General features: G+C 37.7%; 1 protein-coding gene across 1 annotated transcript in view; it reads right to left on the bottom strand.

Moving 5' to 3' along the window:
- The window catches only part of LOC124530248, a 41324-nt gene that overhangs the window by 9206 nt on the left and 9458 nt on the right, over positions 1-22660 (bottom strand). Inside the window, exons 2-20 of the mRNA XM_047104305.1 lie at positions 18619-18724; positions 10956-11155; positions 8531-8639; positions 8356-8464; positions 8168-8287; positions 7821-7953; positions 7171-7249; positions 6465-6712; positions 5516-5606; positions 4925-5015; positions 4308-4487; positions 3639-3753; positions 3247-3336; positions 1632-1902; positions 1189-1289; positions 883-1030; positions 592-768; positions 340-519; positions 168-227 (exon numbers count right to left, since the gene is read on the bottom strand). Of these exons, the coding sequence (XP_046960261.1) occupies positions 168-227; positions 340-519; positions 592-768; positions 883-1030; positions 1189-1289; positions 1632-1902; positions 3247-3336; positions 3639-3753; positions 4308-4487; positions 4925-5015; positions 5516-5606; positions 6465-6712; positions 7171-7249; positions 7821-7953; positions 8168-8287; positions 8356-8464; positions 8531-8639; positions 10956-11155; positions 18619-18719 (2603 nt within the window). The 5' untranslated portion in view covers positions 18720-18724. The remainder of the gene's footprint in view (positions 1-167; positions 228-339; positions 520-591; positions 769-882; positions 1031-1188; positions 1290-1631; positions 1903-3246; positions 3337-3638; positions 3754-4307; positions 4488-4924; positions 5016-5515; positions 5607-6464; positions 6713-7170; positions 7250-7820; positions 7954-8167; positions 8288-8355; positions 8465-8530; positions 8640-10955; positions 11156-18618; positions 18725-22660) is intronic.

Raw genomic sequence — 22660 nt, 5'->3', positions numbered from 1 at the left:
TATTCATATTACATATATCACAGCTGAATATTAATTAGCGGAAAATCATAATTAAAGTAATATAGCTTTCTATTTACAATTATTATTTATTACTTAATTCATTAGTGTCAGCTTTGAATAGTAAAGTGTTAATAAGTAATGCAATGCATAAGAAAATGTTTACTCACCTCAATCGGTGCATATGTGTATCATCTTCTTCTTCCGATTCGCCACCGCTGACCAGACTGCTGCAAATGTATAAAATAAATTTAGTTTATAGTTAACCTTCAGAATAATGTATCATTCATCGTGTTTTGACACGTGACGTGTGCGTGCGCGTGCGTGTGCGTGCGCGCGTACCTGATGCGGCGCGGGCGTGCGGGGCGCGCGAGGCGCTCGGGCTCGAGGCTGCGCTGGCGCGGCGTGACGTAGCCCTTGCCCTCCACCGCGATGGGGATGATGAACTCGCGCGCCGACTTCTTGATGGGCTCGCCCGCCGCCGCCGACGCCTCGCCCGCCGCCTCCACCGACGCCAGCCGCCTGCAACCGAGCGGCTCGTGGGTGCCGTGCCCGACGGGTGTGCACGCGACCGGTGCGGGCCCCGATACATACCTCAGCGGCGTCTGCGTCACGCGCGAGCCCGCGGGCGACGCGGGCGACGCCAGCGAGGCGGGCGGCGACGCGACGGGCGTGGCGGGCGACGTGGGCGTGCCCGTGGACGTCGGCGTCACCGACGACGGCTCCTCGCCCGACATTGTGATTGGGATGATGCGCTCCACTGATACACCTCTGAAATATTTTTACTTGTATAAATAACGCGAAAGAAAGCGCATCTACATAGTGGACTAAAGAAAGAAGACGATCATTTAGATGGACCGCGAGTGGCTGTTAGGGAGTGTGTACCTGTTGCGATGGTCCTCGACGCGGTGCAACGCCTCGGTGCGGAACACGCGGGGCGCGGGGGGAGGCACGGCGGGAGGAGGCCCGCTGGGGGCCAGCAGCCCCGCCACCCCCGCCGACGACGAGCGCCCGTAGGGTACCGGTGGCTTGCCTGACAACGTTTCATAATCGATCATGGTTATTTCAAATTAGGCATAGCAATTTGGTCGAAACTCTTGTAATAAAAGCACATATCATTATGTCAATCTCTATTAAGGATTTTATTTGAGAAAATTCGTAATATTTGTTAATCGGGAAATATTAGGGTACCTGTGCGAATAGCGGAGGAGATAATGTCTCTGGCGGCGCGGCGGCGACTGTCCTCCCCGGCGCGCTCCTCCGCCAGCTTCGCCATTGAATTCTGTAAACTTCTGGAGACGACGGACGAATATATTACATCAATGTCAGACAACTGTGACAATTTGGAAATAGCTCTATTTATTTACTTCACATCCACCAAATTTATATTAAAAGTATCCAATGCATAGAAGTTCTAATTCACTCAATACTTTGTCATACAACATATTGCATGCATTAATTTAACACAGATTCCTACAGTGAAAGCATACAACCATATAATATTCCAATAGCGAGAGGGGGGCAGATGAACAAACCTTAAGCTTACTTAGTGATTTGCTCATGGATCACATATAAGTCCAGACATTATTACAAAGCGTTTTCCGATTACTATATGAGTCAAGGAGAGTGCGTACCGGCGCGCGTCGTGCAGCAGCGCGGCGGGGTCGGGCGCGGCGCCGGGCGCGGGCTCGCTGTCGGCCTTCTGCACGGCGCGCGGCGCCTGCGGGCACGGCACGTGAGTGAGGCGGCGCGGGGCGGCGTGCGCGCGCGCGTGCGCGTGCGCGACTGTACGTACCGGCGGCTGGATGCCGATCTGCTGCAGGCGCACGGTGCCGTTGTCGCCCGCCTTGCTCGACAGCTCGCGATCCTCGCTCTGCGCCTTCGGCTTCGCGATCTTCGACACGACTGTTCGGAAATACATTCGTGTTATGCTCCGTGTGAGGTTCAATAGTATTTATTTATTTATTTAATAAGTACACTAACAATATGGCTTACACAACATCCAAAAAAAAGAAAAACAACTTCTGATATGTACATCGATTACAAGTGTACATAACATTCATAGTGTATCGTGTCAACATATTTATTTAAAGTTGAAATTAAAATATATTATACAATTTAAAAAAAAAATGACCTATGCTATCGTCGTTTATAAACATAATAACAAAATAATATAACAGAAAAACAAAAAATTAAGAAAACAAAAAACAACAGGAATTTAACGCACTATTTAGCTAACAAAAAGTAATCCATGAGCCTTTTTTTAAAAGTAATGAAGCTATCATGAAAGATGTCAATGCCACGTATAACATTTGTCAATTCATTATGTCGAGCACATATGCGCACTATCGGAGCCAGTTTTCCAAGACGAGTTTTCGTGATAGGAGTATGGAATATTTTTGTTATGTAACTTCGGGGTATGTTTGCGAGGAACAGTAAGAGATATTCGATGTAAATGGTCACAGCACTTTTAACCTTGTTGTGTATAATTTTATGCAAAAAACATTGATCGAGAATATCCCGCCTATTGCGAAGAGACATTAATTTATATTTAGCTAGTCGCTGATTGTATGGCTGCCTGTGTGAGAAACCGCTGGCTTGGAAGGCCAAATGTCGAGTAAATGCACGTTGTATTCCTTCAACGCGTTGAGAGTTTGAGCTGTAAAAAGGATTCCAAATGACGCTGGCGAATTCAAGATGACTTCTTACAAAAGCGTTATATAAAAGAATTTTAGTCCTGGAAGAAAATCCCTTAGTATTGCGTTTAATGAATCCCAAGAACTTTGCAGCTTTGTCAACAATATTGTTTATGTGTGATTTGAAATTTAACTTTTTGTGAATAGTAACTCCTAAGTCTCTTATCTCAGATAACTCTTTTAAGGTTACATTATTAATAAAATAACTGGAGACAAGCGGTTTTTTCTTCCTCGTGTATTTTATATGAAAGCACTTGTTAGTATTAAGAGCCATACTATTGACTTCACACCATTTCATAATATTATTAAGGTCATCCTGTATTAACTGAATGTCATCAACTGATTTTACTGTTTTGTAAATTTTTAAGTCATCTGCATATAACGAGCACGAACAATTTTTTATAACCTTAGTGATGTCATTAATAAAAGCTAAAAACAACAGTGGTCCTAAATGGGATCCTTGAGGAACGCAGGATTGGCCAGATAGTATTGCTCGAGAGCAAATTATCTTCCAGATTGAAAATGACCATGACTGTTAAAGAAAAAATCGAACCCGGTTTGGTGATATTTCGCTTTATTTCCGGGGCGGCCGTGAGGGATGCGCGTCTCTCGAATTGCTCCTTGAAGCTTCCGACGTGACCTCCTACAAAAAAAAGTTTCATTAGTTAAAATTAAATAATATTCATCGTATGTACCGTAGAATTATTTTAAAGTAGTAAATTATGAAGTATAGTTAAGTAGGTAGTGAATTATTGCATTAAGTGAGTTATATTATCAAATTATGCAGTGGGGATTGGCCATCTGTTGAGGATAAATATTTGAATCTTGTCCGCCACACCAGTTGGTAAATAAACTTACCACGACTTTCAGTTAAATCTCAAATATAGTAGCATTTTATTAAACACGTAAACGGTTTATGACTACATATACAAAATTATACATTACCTGGTATAGACAGCTTCTTAGGTTTAGCTGGCGCAGTCGCCGGTGTCGGCTGCGCGAGCGGTGGTGAGGGCAGTTTTTCAGTCGGCGACGACACAGCATTTGTTTTGATTCCATCCTATAAAATAAGAAATCAAAAATTACATACAAAAATAACTACTAAAATTATCCAATCTTTTCGATAGAATCCCAAGCCCACTTTAGTAATGTATGTATTCTTATTAATTAATCTAATTAGGAAAGCTTAACTTCATTACGAGATCAGAGCAAGAATAGTCTACGACTACAACAAAATTTACTATTAATTTTAATAAATCAATATCTAACATTATTAATTTTGTTGAGCGGACTTCTAAAATCATTACTATTTACTTCAGAAAGACCGTCGACCGAATTGGCCACCCTATGGTTGCTCTGCTAGCCCAGAACACAGCTATGGTTTCTGCACTTTATTCTTTGTTACGAGTTTTTTTATTAATATTATTATTACAAATGTGAAAGTAACTCTGTCTGTTTGTCACTCTTTTACGACCAAACCGCTAAACCGACTGGTATGAAGCAAACATGAGCTCCAAAAATGTACATAGACTACTTTTGCCTGACACGTGACAACCAACACCATCAAACGCAAGCGAAACCGTGGGCGACGACTAATATGAATACAATACATACCTTTGGCTCCTCCAATTTGTCCGTGCTTTCGTCGCCCTTTGGCGGCGACACCTTCTTAGCGACGCCTTTAGTGTTGTCTTTGGGCTCGTCGTCCGTGGCGGCGCTGTCGGCTGCGTGCGCGGGCGCCGGCGATATCGTCATCGTGGCGGACGACTTCAGCGACGGTTGAGTGAACTGTAGCTGAAATGTAAAGAAGAATAGAATTAAGTTTCTTATGTGATTGGAAAAATATTATATTCGTACTTATTGTTAATTCAAAGTGTAAGCTATTTGTTGTACTTTTTTTCAATATGGAGCAGTTGCTAACATTACATCAAAAAAATAAATATACAAAAAAAAAGAAAATGTTTATGTATATATTTTTTTAATATAATTATTACAAAGTATGTAAGTTTCTTACGTGATTGGAAAAATATTTTATTCGTACTCATTGTTAATTCAAAGTGTGAGCTATCTGTTGTACTTTTTTTTTAGAGCAGTTGCTAACACTCCATCAAAAAAATAAAAAATATACAAAAAAAATGAAATATGTTTATATGGTTATTACTAAAGCATACAATGAATTAAACAGATATTTTTGAATATAATCATTACAAAGTATGTAACGTTAATCTTACCGAATCCTCAGACATTCGCTCCGGTGGCGGAGAATCGAACTTAGCCTCCTCCTCAGGGAGAGCGGGCGACAGGGGCGCCATGCTCGCACAGCTGGACGAGACAACATTTTAAGTTTGACATCTATATCATCAATTGGTGGAACTTTCACTTAATTGAAATAAAAATCGTTATATGTCATATAAAAATAAAAAATCATAATTTTTAAGTCACAGTCTTAGTAATTTGACGCTATATTTATGACACATACATAGAAAAAAAGTAGTGTGTTTGTTCGTATAATCATTTCCTTTAAATTGTTTCTATAAATAGACAGTAAGGAAAATTACTTTTCCATAATCCCACTATACACCTTTTTTTTCATAAAACCGAAGCCAGACTTGGGACATGGAATATGGGACATATTAAGGTAAGTCATCATCGCTCCTGGACAATGGACACATTAAACATTGGTTACATTACCAATGTCCGCCAACCTGTTGGCTGGGTTGGCTAGCCTGTTGGCTGGGTTGGCTAGCCTGTTGGCTGGGTTGGCTAGCCTGTTGGCTGGGTTGGCTAGCCTGTTGGTGTTGTTACACAGTATGGCGGCGTACCTGGCGCGAGGCGCGTCGAGTCGGCGCTTGTTGTCGGCCGCCGACACCAGCGTGCGCGTGGGCGACGGTTTGATGGCGTCCTCGCCGCCCTCTGCGACCATAGCACGAGACATTATTACCCTAACCCTGGACCACTCCACTCAAAATCAAAATCAAAATAAACTTTATTCAAGTAGGCTTTTATAAGCACTTTTGAATCGTCATTTTACAATTAAGTGAAACTACCACCGGTTCGGAAAGTAGATTCTACCGAGAAGTACCGGCAAGAAACTCAGTAGTTACTCTTTTTTAACATTTAAAAAAATACGTCATGTTAATTAAATACAATTATTTCAATTAATGTATCCTGCTTGGAAGTCAACAGGTATTAACTCCACGCTTTTTTATCATCTACAGAATCTTGTATCGAATAGTATGCTTTTTCTACCAATGTATTATTAACAAACGATTTGAATTTACTAAGCGGCAAAGTTAAAAAATTCTGCGGAATTTTATTATAGAAACGGATACCTTGCCCCAAGAAGGTATGGTATACGTATATGGTATACGCATATATAATAAGATACCGGAAAATATAATCAATTTACCATGTTCAAAATTTAAAAATATTATTAAGACTAAATTAATAAATAAATCATACTATTCATTAAAAGAGTACTTTTTAGAGAGAAACGCCTGGAGTTAGGCTCGGGTTCCATCATAGGACGCTAATTACTGTCAATAACAGCATTGTAAATGTGTTTATTTGAAAAGAGCAACTATGCGAGTTTCTTGCCGTTTCTTCTCGCTAGAAGCTGCTTTCCGAAACGGTGGTAGTATTTGATTATTGACGATTCAAAAACGCTTCATTGTGAAGTTTACTTGAATAAAATTGATTTGATTTGATTTGATTTGATTTGAAGGATCTATTGACTTTGCGGAGTCGGAAACACAGTGATGATATCGTTACCGGCCACGAGCTCGAGGATCCTCTTCTCGGCGGAGTTGCTCGGCTCGACGGCCATCGATGTGGAGCTGGTGAGGTCGGTGCAGCTCTCCTGCGGGCCGAGGTCGCCGGCCTCGGGCGGCACGACGACGCTCGAGCTGGAGGGCGCGTTGGGCGCCAGCGACAGCAGCAGGTCGAGCCGCACGGGCGTCTCGGCCGCCAGCGCCTCCGACATCTCCAGGCACGACGTCTCGCAGCCCGTGTTCACCCAGCTGTGGCGGAGATACTGCTCGTTAATATCACTAACCTAACCTAACCTAATCTATACCATAAAAAAAAAAAGATACTGCTCGTTAATATCACTGTATTCATCTAAATTAATTCCATACTGTAACATTACACTTATTAATCGTTAAGATTAACTGCCGATACTTCAGAAAAGAAAACACAAACATTTCCTGGAATTATATTGTAAAATTGTATTTAAATGAAACTATTGTCTATTTCATACTTAAACTATTTTTAAATATGTCGTGCAGTGACGTGACTTAGCTGAAATTAGCGACAAATATATTTGCTTCAATAATTACTTAGTTAAAATACCAATGACTTAATATTCGGCTAATATTTCCCACGACAGTATTATTGACTTTTGGAAATTAAAAAAATCAATACCATACAAGACCGCATGAATGTGCTTACGAGACACGTAACAAAAGGTCATACTCACGGATGATCACAGATGTAGGCGATGTCCGCTCGCTTCAGCGGATCAACGGTCAGCATATCCCGAATCAAGGGTGACGCCGCTGCATTGGAACAAAAATAACTGATTAAATATGTTATGTTTATCACTCTCCTAACTGATATTCTGTTTGTGAAAATGACTTTCTTCCTTTGTGTCATCAAAATATTCATGAATGTTTAATTAACCTTCCTAAATGTTGTGATGACGATATCGTTTTGTGACGTTCCGTATAACAGCTAGCAAGCAACAGATACATATACAGTACACAAATATTGACTCATTCTCACAATCGGATGTAACGGCAAATTCAACACACCCGAAAAGAGTTCAGAAAAACCCAATTTTTTATCGACTCGACCTGGGTTCGATCCTAGCACCTCGGAATTTGTAGTTGCTATTATACTATATGTTGGCTACATAAACCAAGGACAGAAAAAGACAGAGGGTACAGAACACGTGTCGACCTCCCCCCCCCCCACCTAACACGCGAAGGGAAGCTAGTTATAAAATAAATAATGATGAATATCAATTTTGAGGTCAGGTAATATGATATTGCGTTAATGATATTATGAAGGTAACACTAGTTTCATAACAGACAAGTATATTTTTCATATTAAGAATATCTTACTCACTCGATGGGTTTTTAGGTTCATAATAATCGCCATTGCTGATCTGTCTGACCAGACGCTTGAAGTTCGAACCATCAAACGGCATCGCTCCGTATACAAGGGTGTAAAGTAAAACTCCTAATGACCAACAATCCACCTGAAAACAAATTAGTTTGAAAACGAAAATATACGTTGTTCTATTTCAATTTATTTTAGGAAGTCTACGAGCCAATTGGTCCTCTTTTGACAATGATTCGAAATAGAAACACTGAAATGAGTAATACAAGACTCAAAACTTTGGCGATATATTAAGGCCTGACGTACACAAAACTGTTGAGACGTCATGCTAATTAACAATATATATTATAAACCTCAGGTCCTATGTACGGTGTTCCTTTGACTATTTCTGGGGACGCGTATAGCGGTGATCCACAAAACGTCGACAGCAGAGATGTTTCTTTGAAAACGTTCGAGAGACCAAAATCAGCGATCTGGAAATTAAACATTAATTAATTTACACGAAACAAATGTTATAGATATAAATCAGAGTCACACCCACCTTAGCGCTCCCAGTGTCGTCGAGTAACACATTTTCTAATTTTAAATCTCTATGGCATATTTTATGTATATGGCAATAATAGACGGCGGTTGCAATCTGCCGGAATAACCTGCAATTTCATTACCATTAAACAAGGGAAACTTTTTTAAACTAATATTCGTTAAAGTCGTCCGACCTTCTGGCTTCGTCTTCTTCTAATACTTTTTTCTGGCTGAGGTAGTCGTACAGTTCACCGCCAGAACAATACTCCATTACAAGAATCATCTTCTCGCTGTTTTCAAATACTGAAATTGTTTTCATTGTTAAAAGAGTCCAGATTGATTATTGACACAGGAAATGACGTCAACTTTCGTATATTGGATAATTTAATATGAGAATCTAGGAGCAGTACATAAAAGCTTATATGTGTACATCTTAAATAAATCATATAAATTACATAGGCACGCACACTTGAGCCGAGATGGATGGATGGATAGTGGTTGGAACACGTGCATCGTAACCAATGATTGCGGGTTCAAACCCAGGCAAGCTCCACTGAATATTCATGTGCTTATTTTGTATTTATAATTCATTTATTATTCATCTCGAGCTTGGCGGCGAAGGAAACACCGTGAGGAAACCTACATGTGTCTAATTTCATACAAATTCTGCCATATGTAGATTCCACCAACCCGCATTGGAACAGCGCGGTGGAATATGTTCTAAACCTTTTCCTCAAAGGGAGGGGAGGTCTTAGCCTAACATTGAGAAAATTGACAGGCTGTTGTTGTTGTTGTACAGTGCTTAAAATATTTAATATATTAAATATTATAAAAAAAAAAAAAATTGGCTGTGTATTGTTGTTGGGCTGACTGTGCATGAAACTCAAGCCACGTGTTGGGAGTTCACCAAACTAGATGTATTCTGGAAGACGAAAATGGAAAATCACCGCAGAACACGAGCGTTGAATGTTATATGCGACATTGAATATAATAATTAGAAAATTTATAGCGTAAACAAATTGACGTATCACCATCAGTTGACTGTCAAAATTTCACGGTGCGAATTCTTACAGAATCCCACAGCAAGTTTTAGAGTAAGCACCTTAAGAGAACCTACTGTTACTCAGTCCCTTTCTAAATGATGCTCTTGGAACAGCATAAATTTATAATATTATTTCGGACCCACACAATCCAGTTATATAAATGAGTAAGTAACTCATTACGATTGTTACCACGGCGAGATCGTTTTGAGCTTGAGACGAGATCAAAGACAATAAATAATTCTACTTACTTACTTGCTAAATAAATAGAAATATGACATACATATATACATTCTAATTAAATTTCTTCTTTATTTTCATATTAACACATATATTTTTTATTATAATTATGATTTATCATCGTATTAAGCGTGTGACAATAATAGCTTTTTGTGCCAAAGTTAAAATTAGCGTCTCGTGTGCCCACGTCGTCAAACGAGATAATGTAACGGCCTAATATCGTCCACCGACAGGACAAAGACCTAACGACCCACACTCGAAGTGTCACCCAGAAAAATAACTCCCTTTTAAATACTCTCGATCGGATTCGGTCTTTCGTAGTTTCTACTACAAATCAACCAAATCATTCAGTATTGCTGTGTTCCGGTTTGAAGGGTGAGTGAGCCAGTGTAACTACAGACACAAGAGACATAACATCTTAATTCCCAAGGTTGGTGGCACATTGACGATGTAAGGAACAGTTAAAATTTCTTACAGCGTCATTGTCTATGGGTGTTGGTGACCACTTACCATCAGGTGGCCAATATGCTCGTCCGCCAACCTATACCATAAAAAAGGCAAATGACGAATGCGTGCTTTTTTAGGACTTCTTGGTAGTCTAGTTATCACATATTGTATCGCCAAGCATCAATGTTTAATATCCTTCATTAAAGAGATCCGATATGAAGCCACCGTAACCACATGCACATGCTTTCTTCATCTTCATCACCTTGGCGATGTAAATGTAAATGAATGTTTTGTGTTTCTTACAGTACCAATTTATATTAAAGGTAGTCCCCGTAACATTTAAACAAAATATGATTCCTTCCTTTTGCTTGATTCTTATGTTTAAAAGTCGAGATGGCCCAGGGGTTAGAACGCGTGCAACCGATGATTGCGGGTTCAAACCCAGGCAAGCACCGCTTATTCATGTGCTTAATTTGTCTTTATAATTCATATCGTACTCAGCGGTGAAGGAAAACATCGTGAGGAAACCTGCATGTGACAAATTTCATAGAAATTCTGCCACATGTGTATTCCACCAACCCGCATTGGAACAGCGTGGTGGAATATGTTCCAAACCTTCTCCTCAAAGGGCATTTAGCCCAGCAGTAGGAATTTACAGGCTGTTGTTGTTTGTTGTTGTATGATTCCTTCACTCCCATGATCGAAAGACTGGAGTGGCTTGAATAGCAGGTAAATGCCAGTATGATATATATCCAATACAATAAATATTTGAGGTGATCCGACAAAGAACGCATGTGGTCAACATAGGTCAGAGTGTAAGCCAGCTGATATCCAAAACGCTATATTATATTTTAATTTATAAATAATAAATAATCTGTAATTTTGTATATACCTTCATAAATATGTACAATATTAGGATGTCTGACGGAAGACATGATCTGAACCTCTCTCCTTATCCGAATAAGATCTGCCTCGGTTTCAATTTTACATTTCTTAATCGTCTTGATAGCAACCTCCTGTCCTGTTTTCTTGTTGATGCCGAGCTGTACCTTTCCATATGTTCCTTGACCTAGTTTTCTGACTATATCAAATCTGAAAAAATAACAATTCGATATAGTGATTACATTATAAAACTATTAACTTAAGAGACTTTGATCTTCCGTGGCTAAGATCATGATTATTATTTATTTTCGATATAAATTAAACGTAAATTGTAAGGTATATTAAGTACATATACAATTCAATGATTAAGTGTATAAAATGATTTATTAGACAGATGATCAGAACTTGAAGGTAGGACATTGTGTAAGCCCGTCTGGGTAGGTACAACCCACTCATGAGATATTGTATTGGTAAACAGCCCTGATGTGTTCTACTTTGAGGGTGAGTGAGCCAGCGTAACTTCAGGCACAAGGCATAACATCTAAGCTATCGAGGTTTGTAGCGCATTGGCGATGTAAAAAATGTTTAATATTTTTACAGCGCCCACTTCATCAGTTGGCCCATTAGCCCGTCCGCCTACCTATACTTAACACATTTTTCTAATTTTTATTTCATTTCGAAAATCGTATTTATTACATAGTATGTGATACATACAAAGTATCGTATTTTATATATACATCAAGTCTTATAAAAAATATAATGTATATCACTCTTATAGGCTACCTCATGTTATAACAAAAAACAACAACAAAAAATACTACTATGCCTATTTAAAAGGAAATAATATACAAAAAAAAAAGAAACTATTCAAATTATAAAGTAAACATATCAGAATAAATAACAAAGATATAATATAAAAAAGACATTGCATAAAAATTCTGAATACCTTTTATAGCAAACATAAAACTGGCATGAAAACAGGGTTACGGTAAAAAATATTTCCTTAATTTATTTTTTAAATCAAATCAGACTTGCTAAATATATCAATGTAAGCTCGTTTAAAAATGGAATTATAGATTTTTATAGCCATGTATAAAGGGTCAGATTTGTTTAAATTAGTTTAAGTACTTCTTCACATTTGAAAGTTTATTTATGCTTCTTTTGGGCTTTTATATTTTCCCTCGGTACATCCAATATGTTTTGCTCAATAACGTGTAATCAAACAATATAGATTGTTGATCGTTCTTTTAAAATTTTGTAACACTAAAGTCCATCATATATCTATTCCTAGTAACTTTTTGTGCAATTTGATTTTTTTTACTCTATTATTATTTTGCTAGTCAAATGATTCAAACGAATGTATTGTAATCTGTTACATAGTAATGTACATAATATTCTAGGTTATTTTTTTATTAACTTTTTATTGTTTTGAATAGTAATATGATGCGCTTGCGCCATTTTAAATGGAACTGTGTCAAAATAATTTTTCCTGCAGATAACATTTATTTAAGGAAAACTATGAACATTGGACTTAACTGCCGCTAAGTAATACAAACAAAATTGTATATATCCTTTATATAAAGTTTAAACTACATAATATATGTTAACCTGTTCACTGATAAATTCTACATAAAACAATATTTATTAACAAACAAGAGCATAACAAACGCATTCTACACCCAATAAAAACATTATTTACTTAAATGAATAGAATGGTCGATAAGGTGTGAATTGAAGCGAAATATTGTAACATACCTGCTAAATTTACATAACCATACGACATAATACTTGTGTCTGCATGCAACGATCGAGCAAGCGAAGGTATTTTATCAGTTTACTGTGTAACAATACAGTGATGCGTTTCAATTTATGTTTATAATTAACCTCGAGTTTGGTGGTGAAGGAAAATTTCTTTAGAAGATCTGAATGTTTCAGATTAATATCAATCTGTATGCATCCTAGGTCTGAAACATTTTCCTCGAAATGTAAGGAGTTTAGCCAAAGAATGAGACGTTTACAAACTACTTCTTAACTGAGGCCATTTTTATAAGACTATGACATTAAGAACATGTATACTGATGTCAACCTGCATTAAAAACACCCTAGCTTATAGTACTCAAGGGAAATATATAAGATCAGACGTTCCATATATATGGATAAATAGTATGGCTGTGTCGGAGAGTATATAATAAATATATCGTTCTGGTAACACTGATACAAATCTCACCACAAAGTATGTATATCTCCGTTAGAGAAAAACTAAGGGATGTCGCGTTAAAATAAATATTAATATAAACATGAAAAAATGTGTTTTTGTATTATTATTTGTATTCTATAATAATGTAGAACAAAGGCGAAATATTTCAACAATGAATGAACTATATCAATAAAACTACGGCAATAAAATGGGCGTTACCAGCGAGACAAACTATTGACGATTGTCTGACTTTATTTTCAAGTAACTTTAAGATTAGCCTACCTGTTTCTACCTACTAAACTAAAGTTAATATAAATCGGATTTTACATATGTAAATCTAACGCACCGGTATGTAGTAAGCTTGTAAAAGTAGCCGCGGTATATTGAAGGTTAAGTTTTTAAACAAGTTTAGTTTACGACTACCTGATATCTTACAAAATTTATACAAGAAATTATTTAAATCCTAAAAAAACTGAAACCATTATCTTGGTATATTTTTATACAAGTATTTAGTTGCTTTATCGTGACTTGTAAGAATAGCTGAGAAGCTTGTGAACATGACAAATGTGTTTATAAATAATCCGTTCTCAGTTCGCAGTATTTGAAGCCATAGAATAAACAATTTAATTATTTCTAATGCACTTTCTCGGAAAATATATAATACAATTTATCCTCAATCGTAAAAATGTCCTATGATACAACAATAACCAAGGAACCCGATCTTTTAGATTTTGGCTGGGTGCAACACATACTTTATCCCTGGATAACATTTAGGTCAACCAGGAATTTACATCATTAGTTTAATATTGACAAAATAATTATTTCTCGTCTTTTATTGTCGAGTCAACATTCACACTGAAGTATGAATATTGACATTGTTCTATGATTTTGGCCGACTCCAAAAAAAGAAAGAGGTTTTGTTAACTATTGGATTTTTGACCCCAGTTCTGTAGTCTACATAAAAGCAAATGAGTTAACTTTCACTTTTCAGTGAATCTTTTGTTATTTTTAGGTCGACTTTCCCATCAACTTAAGAAGTAACAGTTTATGCTGAAAACCGAATTTGATATATATATCTTCTGTATTTGGTTATTTCTTAATTTGTTATATTCTAGAGGGATGCGCTGATATCCCCTACCTGGCTACGCTAATGCTGGGCATATCACTGGATTGATCACATTATATTTAACCTTTACCTAGTTTCACTGAAAGATAAACATTAAAATGGAAAGGTTGGAAGTCCTCGATGACGTCATTCAGACCTTCCCACCCACAGTTTATCGGAGAAGCCAAGCGTAGGTGCAATAAATCGAAACTTTAAAATGCGGTCAGTGGCTCACCACGACAGCGAACGATTGTAATAATAGTCAAATTATTCAACGTTTTCTCAGCTATTTTATACCGTAATCGAAATCGATTTACAAAATTTTACAATTATAACCAAATAACTTTAAGAAGAACAGTTAAATGGTATTACATTTTAGCTCGGTGTAAATTCAATACAACAAGATACAACTTTTTTAATTTGTGAATATAAATACTAAACCGTTTATGTGGATACTCTTAGGATTGTATATCACAATTATCTATATTAATATTATAAATGTAAAAGTAAGTCTGTCTGTCTGCCGCTCTTTCACTACACACCAATTAACCGAATGTGATGAAATTCATAGTCGAGATGGACTGGGCCATCTTAGTTAGAACGCGAGCATCTTAACCGATGATTGCGGGTTCAAACCCAGGCAAGCACCGCTGCTTCAAGTGCTTAATTTGTCTTTATAATTCATCTCGTACTCAGCGGTGAAGGAAAACATCGTGAGGAAACCTGCATGTGATAAATTTCATAGAAATTCTGCCACATGTGTATTCCACCAACCCCCAACCAACTTGGAACAGCGTGGTGGAATATGTTCCAAACCCTCTAATCAAAGGGAGAAGAGGTCTTTAGCCCAGCAGTGGGAATTTACAGGCTGTTGTTGTTAATGAAATTCAAAGTGAAGCAACCTTGTATTCCAGAGATGGACATAGGCTAGTTCTTTTGCCTAACACGTGATAAGCAACTCCTGAAAACGCGAGCGAAGCCGCGGGCAAAAACTAGTAACATATTAAATTATGACTTACTCCTGGCCTTTAACATGTACCTAATGAAAACGATATTCTATATACCTTTGTTTAGGTATATAGAATATTATATATATATAGAGTATTCCGTGTGGTCCCGGATTAGAATAGGACCTCCCCATCTCTACCCGTGGGTGTCGTAAGAGGCGACTAAGGGTTTATATTAGGGCCCAGTGTATATCATCTGCACTTTGGGCCACCCGCACGGTGGCGGGTAAACCACCACGATAGCATTCCCAAGGAGGGTTAGTGTCAGGCAGGCGGCCGACTTTAAAAATATAAGCCGAAACATTTACAGCATGGACAAAGAAAACCATAAGAATGATAGGGCTAGGGCGTACCCCACAGGCGACGCGCAGGAGCAGCACCCGGCCCCTGTGGGAAATGGACAAGGGTTGTCGCACCAAAACGGGCGGGTGCGACGTAAGAAGCGAGCTCGAAGTGTGAGAGAGGTAAAATTGAGGTATGCGAGTTGGAATGTAGGAACGATGTCTGGAAGAGGAAGGGAGCTAGCAGATGTTCTGAAAAGGCGACGGATAAATGCAGCGTGCCTGCAAGAGACAAAGTGGAAGGGTGCAAGGGCTAGGGAAATAGGAGAAGGATATAAGTTATTCTATTGTGGAAGTGATGGTAAGAGAAATGGTGTGGGTATAGTTTTAGATAGTAGGCTGAAAGAATGTGTGGTTGATGTAAAAAGAGTGAATGATAGACTGATAGCGATTAAATTAATTGTGGACGGCGTGACACTGAATTTAATAAGTGTATACGCGCCACAGTCAGGCTGTGAGGAAAGCGTGAAAGAAAAGTTTTGGGAGGATTTTGATTGTCTGCTGATGGATTTACAGGATAGCGAGGAAGTATATGTGGGTGGTGACTTTAATGGCCATGTAGGAAAAGAGAGTGATGGATATGAGAGAGTGCATGGTGGGTTGGGATTTGGAAACCGGAACGCTGACGGCGAGGCACTTTTACAAGCTGCCTGTGCCTTCGACCTGGCTATAACAAACACGTGGTTTAAGAAAAAAGAGGAACACCTTATAACTTACAAGAGTGGCCACCACGCGACACAGATAGACTATTTCCTAGTGAGGCGAAGGAGTCTATGCTGTGTCAAAAACTGTAAAGTGCTGCCAGGCGAAGCTTTAGTCACCCAACACAGACTAATCCTAATGGATTTTAAATTAAGTGTCTCGCCCAAAAACAGCCGAACACGGCCCCCTCCTAAGACAAGATGGCGTATGTTAGAGAATGATGAATGTGCTATTAGATTTCGGAACCAAATATTGGAGAAAATGATAGAAATGAGTGATATGAAAGAGACATTGGCGAATGAATGTTGGAATGAGATGGCTGGGTATATAAGGAAGGTCGCAAAAGATGTGTTTGGAGAGTCGAAAGGAAAGGGTTTAATAGATAGGGATACCTGGTGGTGGAATGACGAAGTGCAAAATGTATTGAAAGAGAAGAAAGTGGCATTTAAAGAATGGCAGATTGTAAAAAATGTGAATGCAAGTTTGAAAGATAAAAAAAAGGAAGTCTATAGGGAATTTAAGAGGAGAGCAAAGAAGGTGGTAGCGGTTGCCAGAGCGAAGGCACAGGAGAGTTTATACAACTCACTGAATAGCCCTAGAGGCCAGAAGGATCTCTACCGAATTACGAAAGAGAGAGAAAGACGATCGAGAGATATAACATATATCAAATGCATGAAAGATGAGGCTGGTAAAGTTTTATGTAAAGATGAGGAAATAAAAGAAAGATGGAAGGTCTATTTTGAAAAGCTTATGAATGAAGAAAATGACTGGAATGGTGTTCTTCGAGAGGCGCAAGTAAATAAGGGATTAGTAAGAGAAATTAGCATGGATGAGGTAATGACAGCAGTCAAAAGCATGAAAAATGGGAAGGCTTTGGGTCCAGATGATATACCAGTTGAAGTATGGAAGATATTAAAGAGTGAAGGATGTATGTGGTTGACTTTATTCTTCAATAAGTTGTTGCATGAAGAAACCATCCCACAAGAATGGTGCAGTAGTTCACTAGTGCCCATCTTCAAAAATAAAGGAGATGTACAGGATTGCAACAACTATAGAGGGATTAAGCTCATATCACATACTATGAAAGTATGGGAGAAGGTAATAGAGAGAAGATTGCGAGAAGAGAGTGAAATTACCGAAAATCAGTTTGGGTTTATGCCAGGTCGAGGGACAATGGACGCTATCTTTGCACTCCGCCAATTGTGCGAGAAGTACAGACGTGCTCACAAGAACCTGCACATGGTGTTCATTGATCTCGAGAAAGCCTATGATAGGGTGCCTCGTGAAGTGTTATGGTGGGCATTGAAAGAGAAAGGTTTGCCTGGGAAGTATGTGGAGTTAATTCGTGCTATGTACAAGGGATCTTGTACCTACGTCCGATCGTCTGCCGGTAACACCGACCGGTTCAATGTGGCTGTAGGTTTGCACCAAGGGTCGGCTCTAAGTCCTTACCTCTTCCTGTTGGTTATGGATGCTCTAACGGCGGACATACAGGAGGAGGCACCCTGGTGCATGCTTTTTGCCGACGACATTGTACTGGTTGGTGAAGATGGACCTGAGATCCAGAGCAGATTGGAGGATTGGCAACGGAAACTGGAGAATGTTGGCCTGAAAATCAGTAGAACGAAGACTGAATACATGTTCTGCGATTTCGGCGGTCTCTCCGGTCCCGAAGCCATAGCGCTTGATGGCGCAGCTCTTCCAGTCTGCTCCGACTTCCGGTATCTCGGTTCACTCATTCAAGGCGATGGCGAAATAGATCGAACGGTGAAGCACAGGATTAACACAGGATGGATGAAATGGCGGCAGGTTACGGGAACAATTTGTGACCCCCGTATTCCCCTTAAACTTAAGGGGAAGATCTATAAGACCATGATCAGACCTGCTGTCCTGTATGGATCAGAGTGTTGGGCTACAAAAGGGATGACTGAAAGACAATTGCATGTTGCGGAGATGAGAATGCTGAGAGGAATGTGTGGTGTTACGCGAATGGATAGAGTAAGGAATGAGTATATAAGAGGAAGTTTGAAAGTGACACCGATAGCCGAGAAGTTATGTGGAAGGCGGCTATCATGGTATGGGCATGTAATGCGGAGGAATGAGGAACACATTGTGAGGAAGGCCTTGAGCATGGATGTGGATGGATACAGAGGTAGAGGACGACCAAGGAAACGATGGATGGATTGTGTGAAAGACGATATGGCTAGAAAGAATGTTACTTGTGAGATGACGTCTGACAGAGAAGTATGGAAGGAGAAGACATGCTGTGCCGACCCCAAATAAAATTGGGATAAGGGCAGGAGAATGATGATTCTATATACCTTTGTTTGAGCCGAAGCCGGTGGTCGTGGAGGCGGACGTCCCCCGTGTTTTCGATCCCGTCCATGATATTTGAAGTACGCTTACTCTCGCCCACCACCATTTTGCCTGTAAAGAAAAATAAATAGTTACATTCGGTAACAACGGCCGTTTTAATAAACTAGAATTTTTATTAACGCACGAGTGCAATACTTATTCTAAATATACTACTATACAGAATTTGATTATTTACGATATCACATTACATTTTTTTTAAATTATTAGTGTTTCTTTACTATATTGTCCATGTATTATATTTCGCTCGAATCACTTTATTATAAAAATTATATATTAGGTATAATCTATTAAAAAAAAACGCATAAAAATCCGTTGCGTAATTTTAAAGATCTAACCATACATAAGGACAGACAGCGGTATGCGACTTTGTTTTATACTATGTAATGATGAACTATTTAATTAAAAAAAATCAACCCTTGGGCCCTTACTAAATTAAAATTGTCTGTTTAAAAAAATTGTTAGTTAGTTCGACGAGTTGTAGTTTTCACTTTTAAAGATTAATTTCGATATTTATTAAAAATATCGATGATAATTGTATGGTCTTCATAACAGAAAGTTGCGTTTGATTATTCCATTCGCGTGTATCGCTCTAATGACTCAACTCGTAATGTACTGCCTTAATTAATCGAAATTTAATTACATAATATATATGCCATTTACTTTACTAATAAAATATCGAATGTTATTGCGATATTTAGATAGCCATATAAATTTAAATAGAGATGTCATCGCAAGAGGCAAATTTTATGATCGATCTTAAATAGTTTACGTGTATTATCGTCTAAAATACTGAATTTCTGAAGAAATCGTTTATATTAAAAACTCGACTGAATGATGTAGCTCGATATATTTATCTTATACTCAATTTTCGTCAACATATTTGATTCTGTCATTATTTTATATTTAATATTCTTTCGTTGAAGATGAATTTTAATTTTATATCTAATGTCACGAAATATCTAAATTTTCTAAATTTTATTACAGTCATTATTTAAAGCACGTTTTGATGTTTCACGCAATAACAGGTCTGGGAAATTGCGGCTATCAGACTATATGCACAAATTTGTTAATTACAGAAACTGAAAAATCCTATCGATAAAATCTATCCCATATTTATTCCTATATAATTCATTCGTATGAGATGGAACTTCGGTCAGTTGTGCGCACGCTCGCCAAGGTTTCCGAATTAGTACAACAATTATAGAACAAGTGACGCGCGAGTAGTTTTTACAAATTGAAGACCACGCGGAAGTCGCGGGAAAAATGTAGTTTAATACATAAGTATAGCACGACGCAACTTAGATGTAGCATCGGAAAATGCAATGGAATGAAAATAAAACCGATTACTATCGATTTACACAACCAGTAGAAATAGCTCCCTATCGCGCCATTCGACGCTATTCGTCGCTATAGATTCTCGCGTCAGAGAAAGCAAGTGCATGTAAATGGAGGTGTCAAATTGACGAATATATTAGGTCATAAGATATTACAAGTTATTACGTTTGTGCAAAGATTATATTCGCATGAAAAATAAATATTGATAATTTGGTATAGCGTACTCAATTCGGATGTGATCGGTTTTACGAATTTTGCTGATGCTACATCTAAATTGTGTCGTACTATACGCTATCCCAAATTATCAATATTTATTTCTTATGTGAATATGGTCTTTACATAAACGTGATAACTTACAATATCATATGACCTAATAATATTAGTCCATTTGACATGCTTTCTCGGGTTGAACTGACGCGAGAATCTATAGCGTCGAATGGCGCGATAGGGAGCTATTTTTATTGGTTGTATAAATCGGTGTTATTGAAATTGCCGGTGCTACATCTAAGTTGTGTCGTACTATATATTATTGATTCTTGGTAATCTAATAACTTTAACTGAATCAGATGCGAAGGTTTCTTTGAATACATATGAAGTGGGTGAGTGAAAGTACAATATTTAATGACAAAATTACGCCTATGTAAATAGAGTGGGCGGTGTAGGTAACTACGCACAAATTTAAACACACAAATATTTATTTTACAACGTACTTTTCACTAGTAGACAGCGTGTGAAGAATTAGCGCGATGAAAGAAATGTATAATAGGGTCATTGCTTTCAAAAATGGTTCTGGTTTATTTATGTTCTAAGATTAAATAGAAAAACCAATGTTTTACGTTTTTAATTGAAGTACCATCACAGAAACAATATATCATTTGGAAATAAGTATGTAAAAGTAGAGTAAATTAACAGCCTCTAAATTTCCCACAGCTGGGCTAAGGCCTCCTCTTCCATCAAGGAGTGGGTTTGGAACGTATTCCACCACGCTATTCCAATGCGGGTTGGTGGAATATAAATGTCGCAAAATTTCGATAAAATTAGACATATGCATGGTTCCTCACGATGTTTTCCTTCACCGCCGAGCACGAGATGAATTAAGCACTATTCTTAATTTATGGAGAAAAGACAATGACGAATCTAACACAAATTTAGCTTTTTCCCGGACTGTCGATAGATGAAAATCATTGACACTTTACAAAAAAGATTTGAAGTTGACTTTTGACTCTAACAAAGTACCGCTAATTATTCATGTGACTCATTTATTCATGTCTGTAGTGATGGAAAACATTTAGTGTCGGATGACATTATACCTAGCAAGTATTTCCACCAGCAAACCCGTGGAGTCAATTCCGATTTCTTCGAGAAAGAGTTCGGAAACAATTACGTACTAACCATAAAGTTACCTAAATATTAGTTTTTAATTTTTATATTTAGACAGTTACAGGCTGTGTACATACAGTACAAGTGTACATAAGTAATTATTTGATTAATTGCAATACATTCCTTTTATTCACGAATATGTGTTTAAAATCGATTTAAAAATTCAGTAATTCTTTAACAAACTGCATAACGGCGCGATAAATAGACATTAATTGATGTGTTATGTTTGACAGCATAACTAACAACCTAGTTGCATGTACATTTTAATTAGTTAAGTGATTAGGCCATACGGAACCGGAACGGCCCGTCTACATTTTACATAATGGACCGTTAGAAGGCCCACGGGATTGTTTCTGGTATCAAATTAATTATAATTAACTCGCTGATATGACTCGCCCACTATTACATATCGGATATATAACTATTGTATTTTCATTCGTTAAAAAACATTTTATACTTTACCATAATGTTAAATCTATGATAAACATCTTAAACAGCATAACTGCTTTTGATTTTTAATATATATATTTTCGTCTTAGTCGAAATCAAAGCAAGCATGATACCTAGAGAGAGTTACAGAACTCGGAACATTAATATATAACGTAAAATAAAGTTACAACCATAACCATAACATAAAATAGATCAATTGGCTTAGTTAGATAATAGTTCAGGAGTTCCTTCGATTCGAGCCAATCCTGGCCGTAGAATCGGGTCATGCTTACAATAAAAGTGCTCTGTCACCGAAACTGAATTAGTTATATAAAACGACAACTCGGTAGAATAAGAGGAAGTCATTCTTATATCAAGCTTGCTTGATATGATTTGAAGAAACTAAAAAACATTTCATGTTATATAAAATCCTGCAAAAACCTGTCTGAAGACGGAAGACATTTGAAAAATATAATTTTCTCTAATCCCGAAAAGTATGTCAGTAAGTACTGAATTTTAATATTATTTATTTGTCTAGTTGAACTAACGAGAACGGCTCGGAACAGTCCGATTTGAGGATGTTTCATGAAGACATGTTTTTATTTTATAGCACTTTAATACAGAAAACGAAGTTTACTTTTTCTATGTTATCTGTTTATATTATACTAGGGATATAAAGTAGTCTACGTCCTTCCCTAGAGCTTAAACTTTCTTCATAACAAATTTACTAAAAATATACATACATATACAGGTAGGTACATAGAAATTGCCGTTTACGATATAGTCTAAAGATTTCCATAAAACTATTCTTTCGTATAAATTAAACATATACCTACATATACA

This window comes from Vanessa cardui, chromosome 6 (genome assembly GCF_905220365.1).
Source record: "Vanessa cardui chromosome 6, ilVanCard2.1, whole genome shotgun sequence".
Lineage (NCBI taxonomy): Eukaryota > Metazoa > Arthropoda > Insecta > Lepidoptera > Nymphalidae > Vanessa > Vanessa cardui.
The sequence above is the reverse complement of the archived record's forward strand: the minus strand, read 5'-3'. Positions and strand labels throughout refer to the sequence as shown.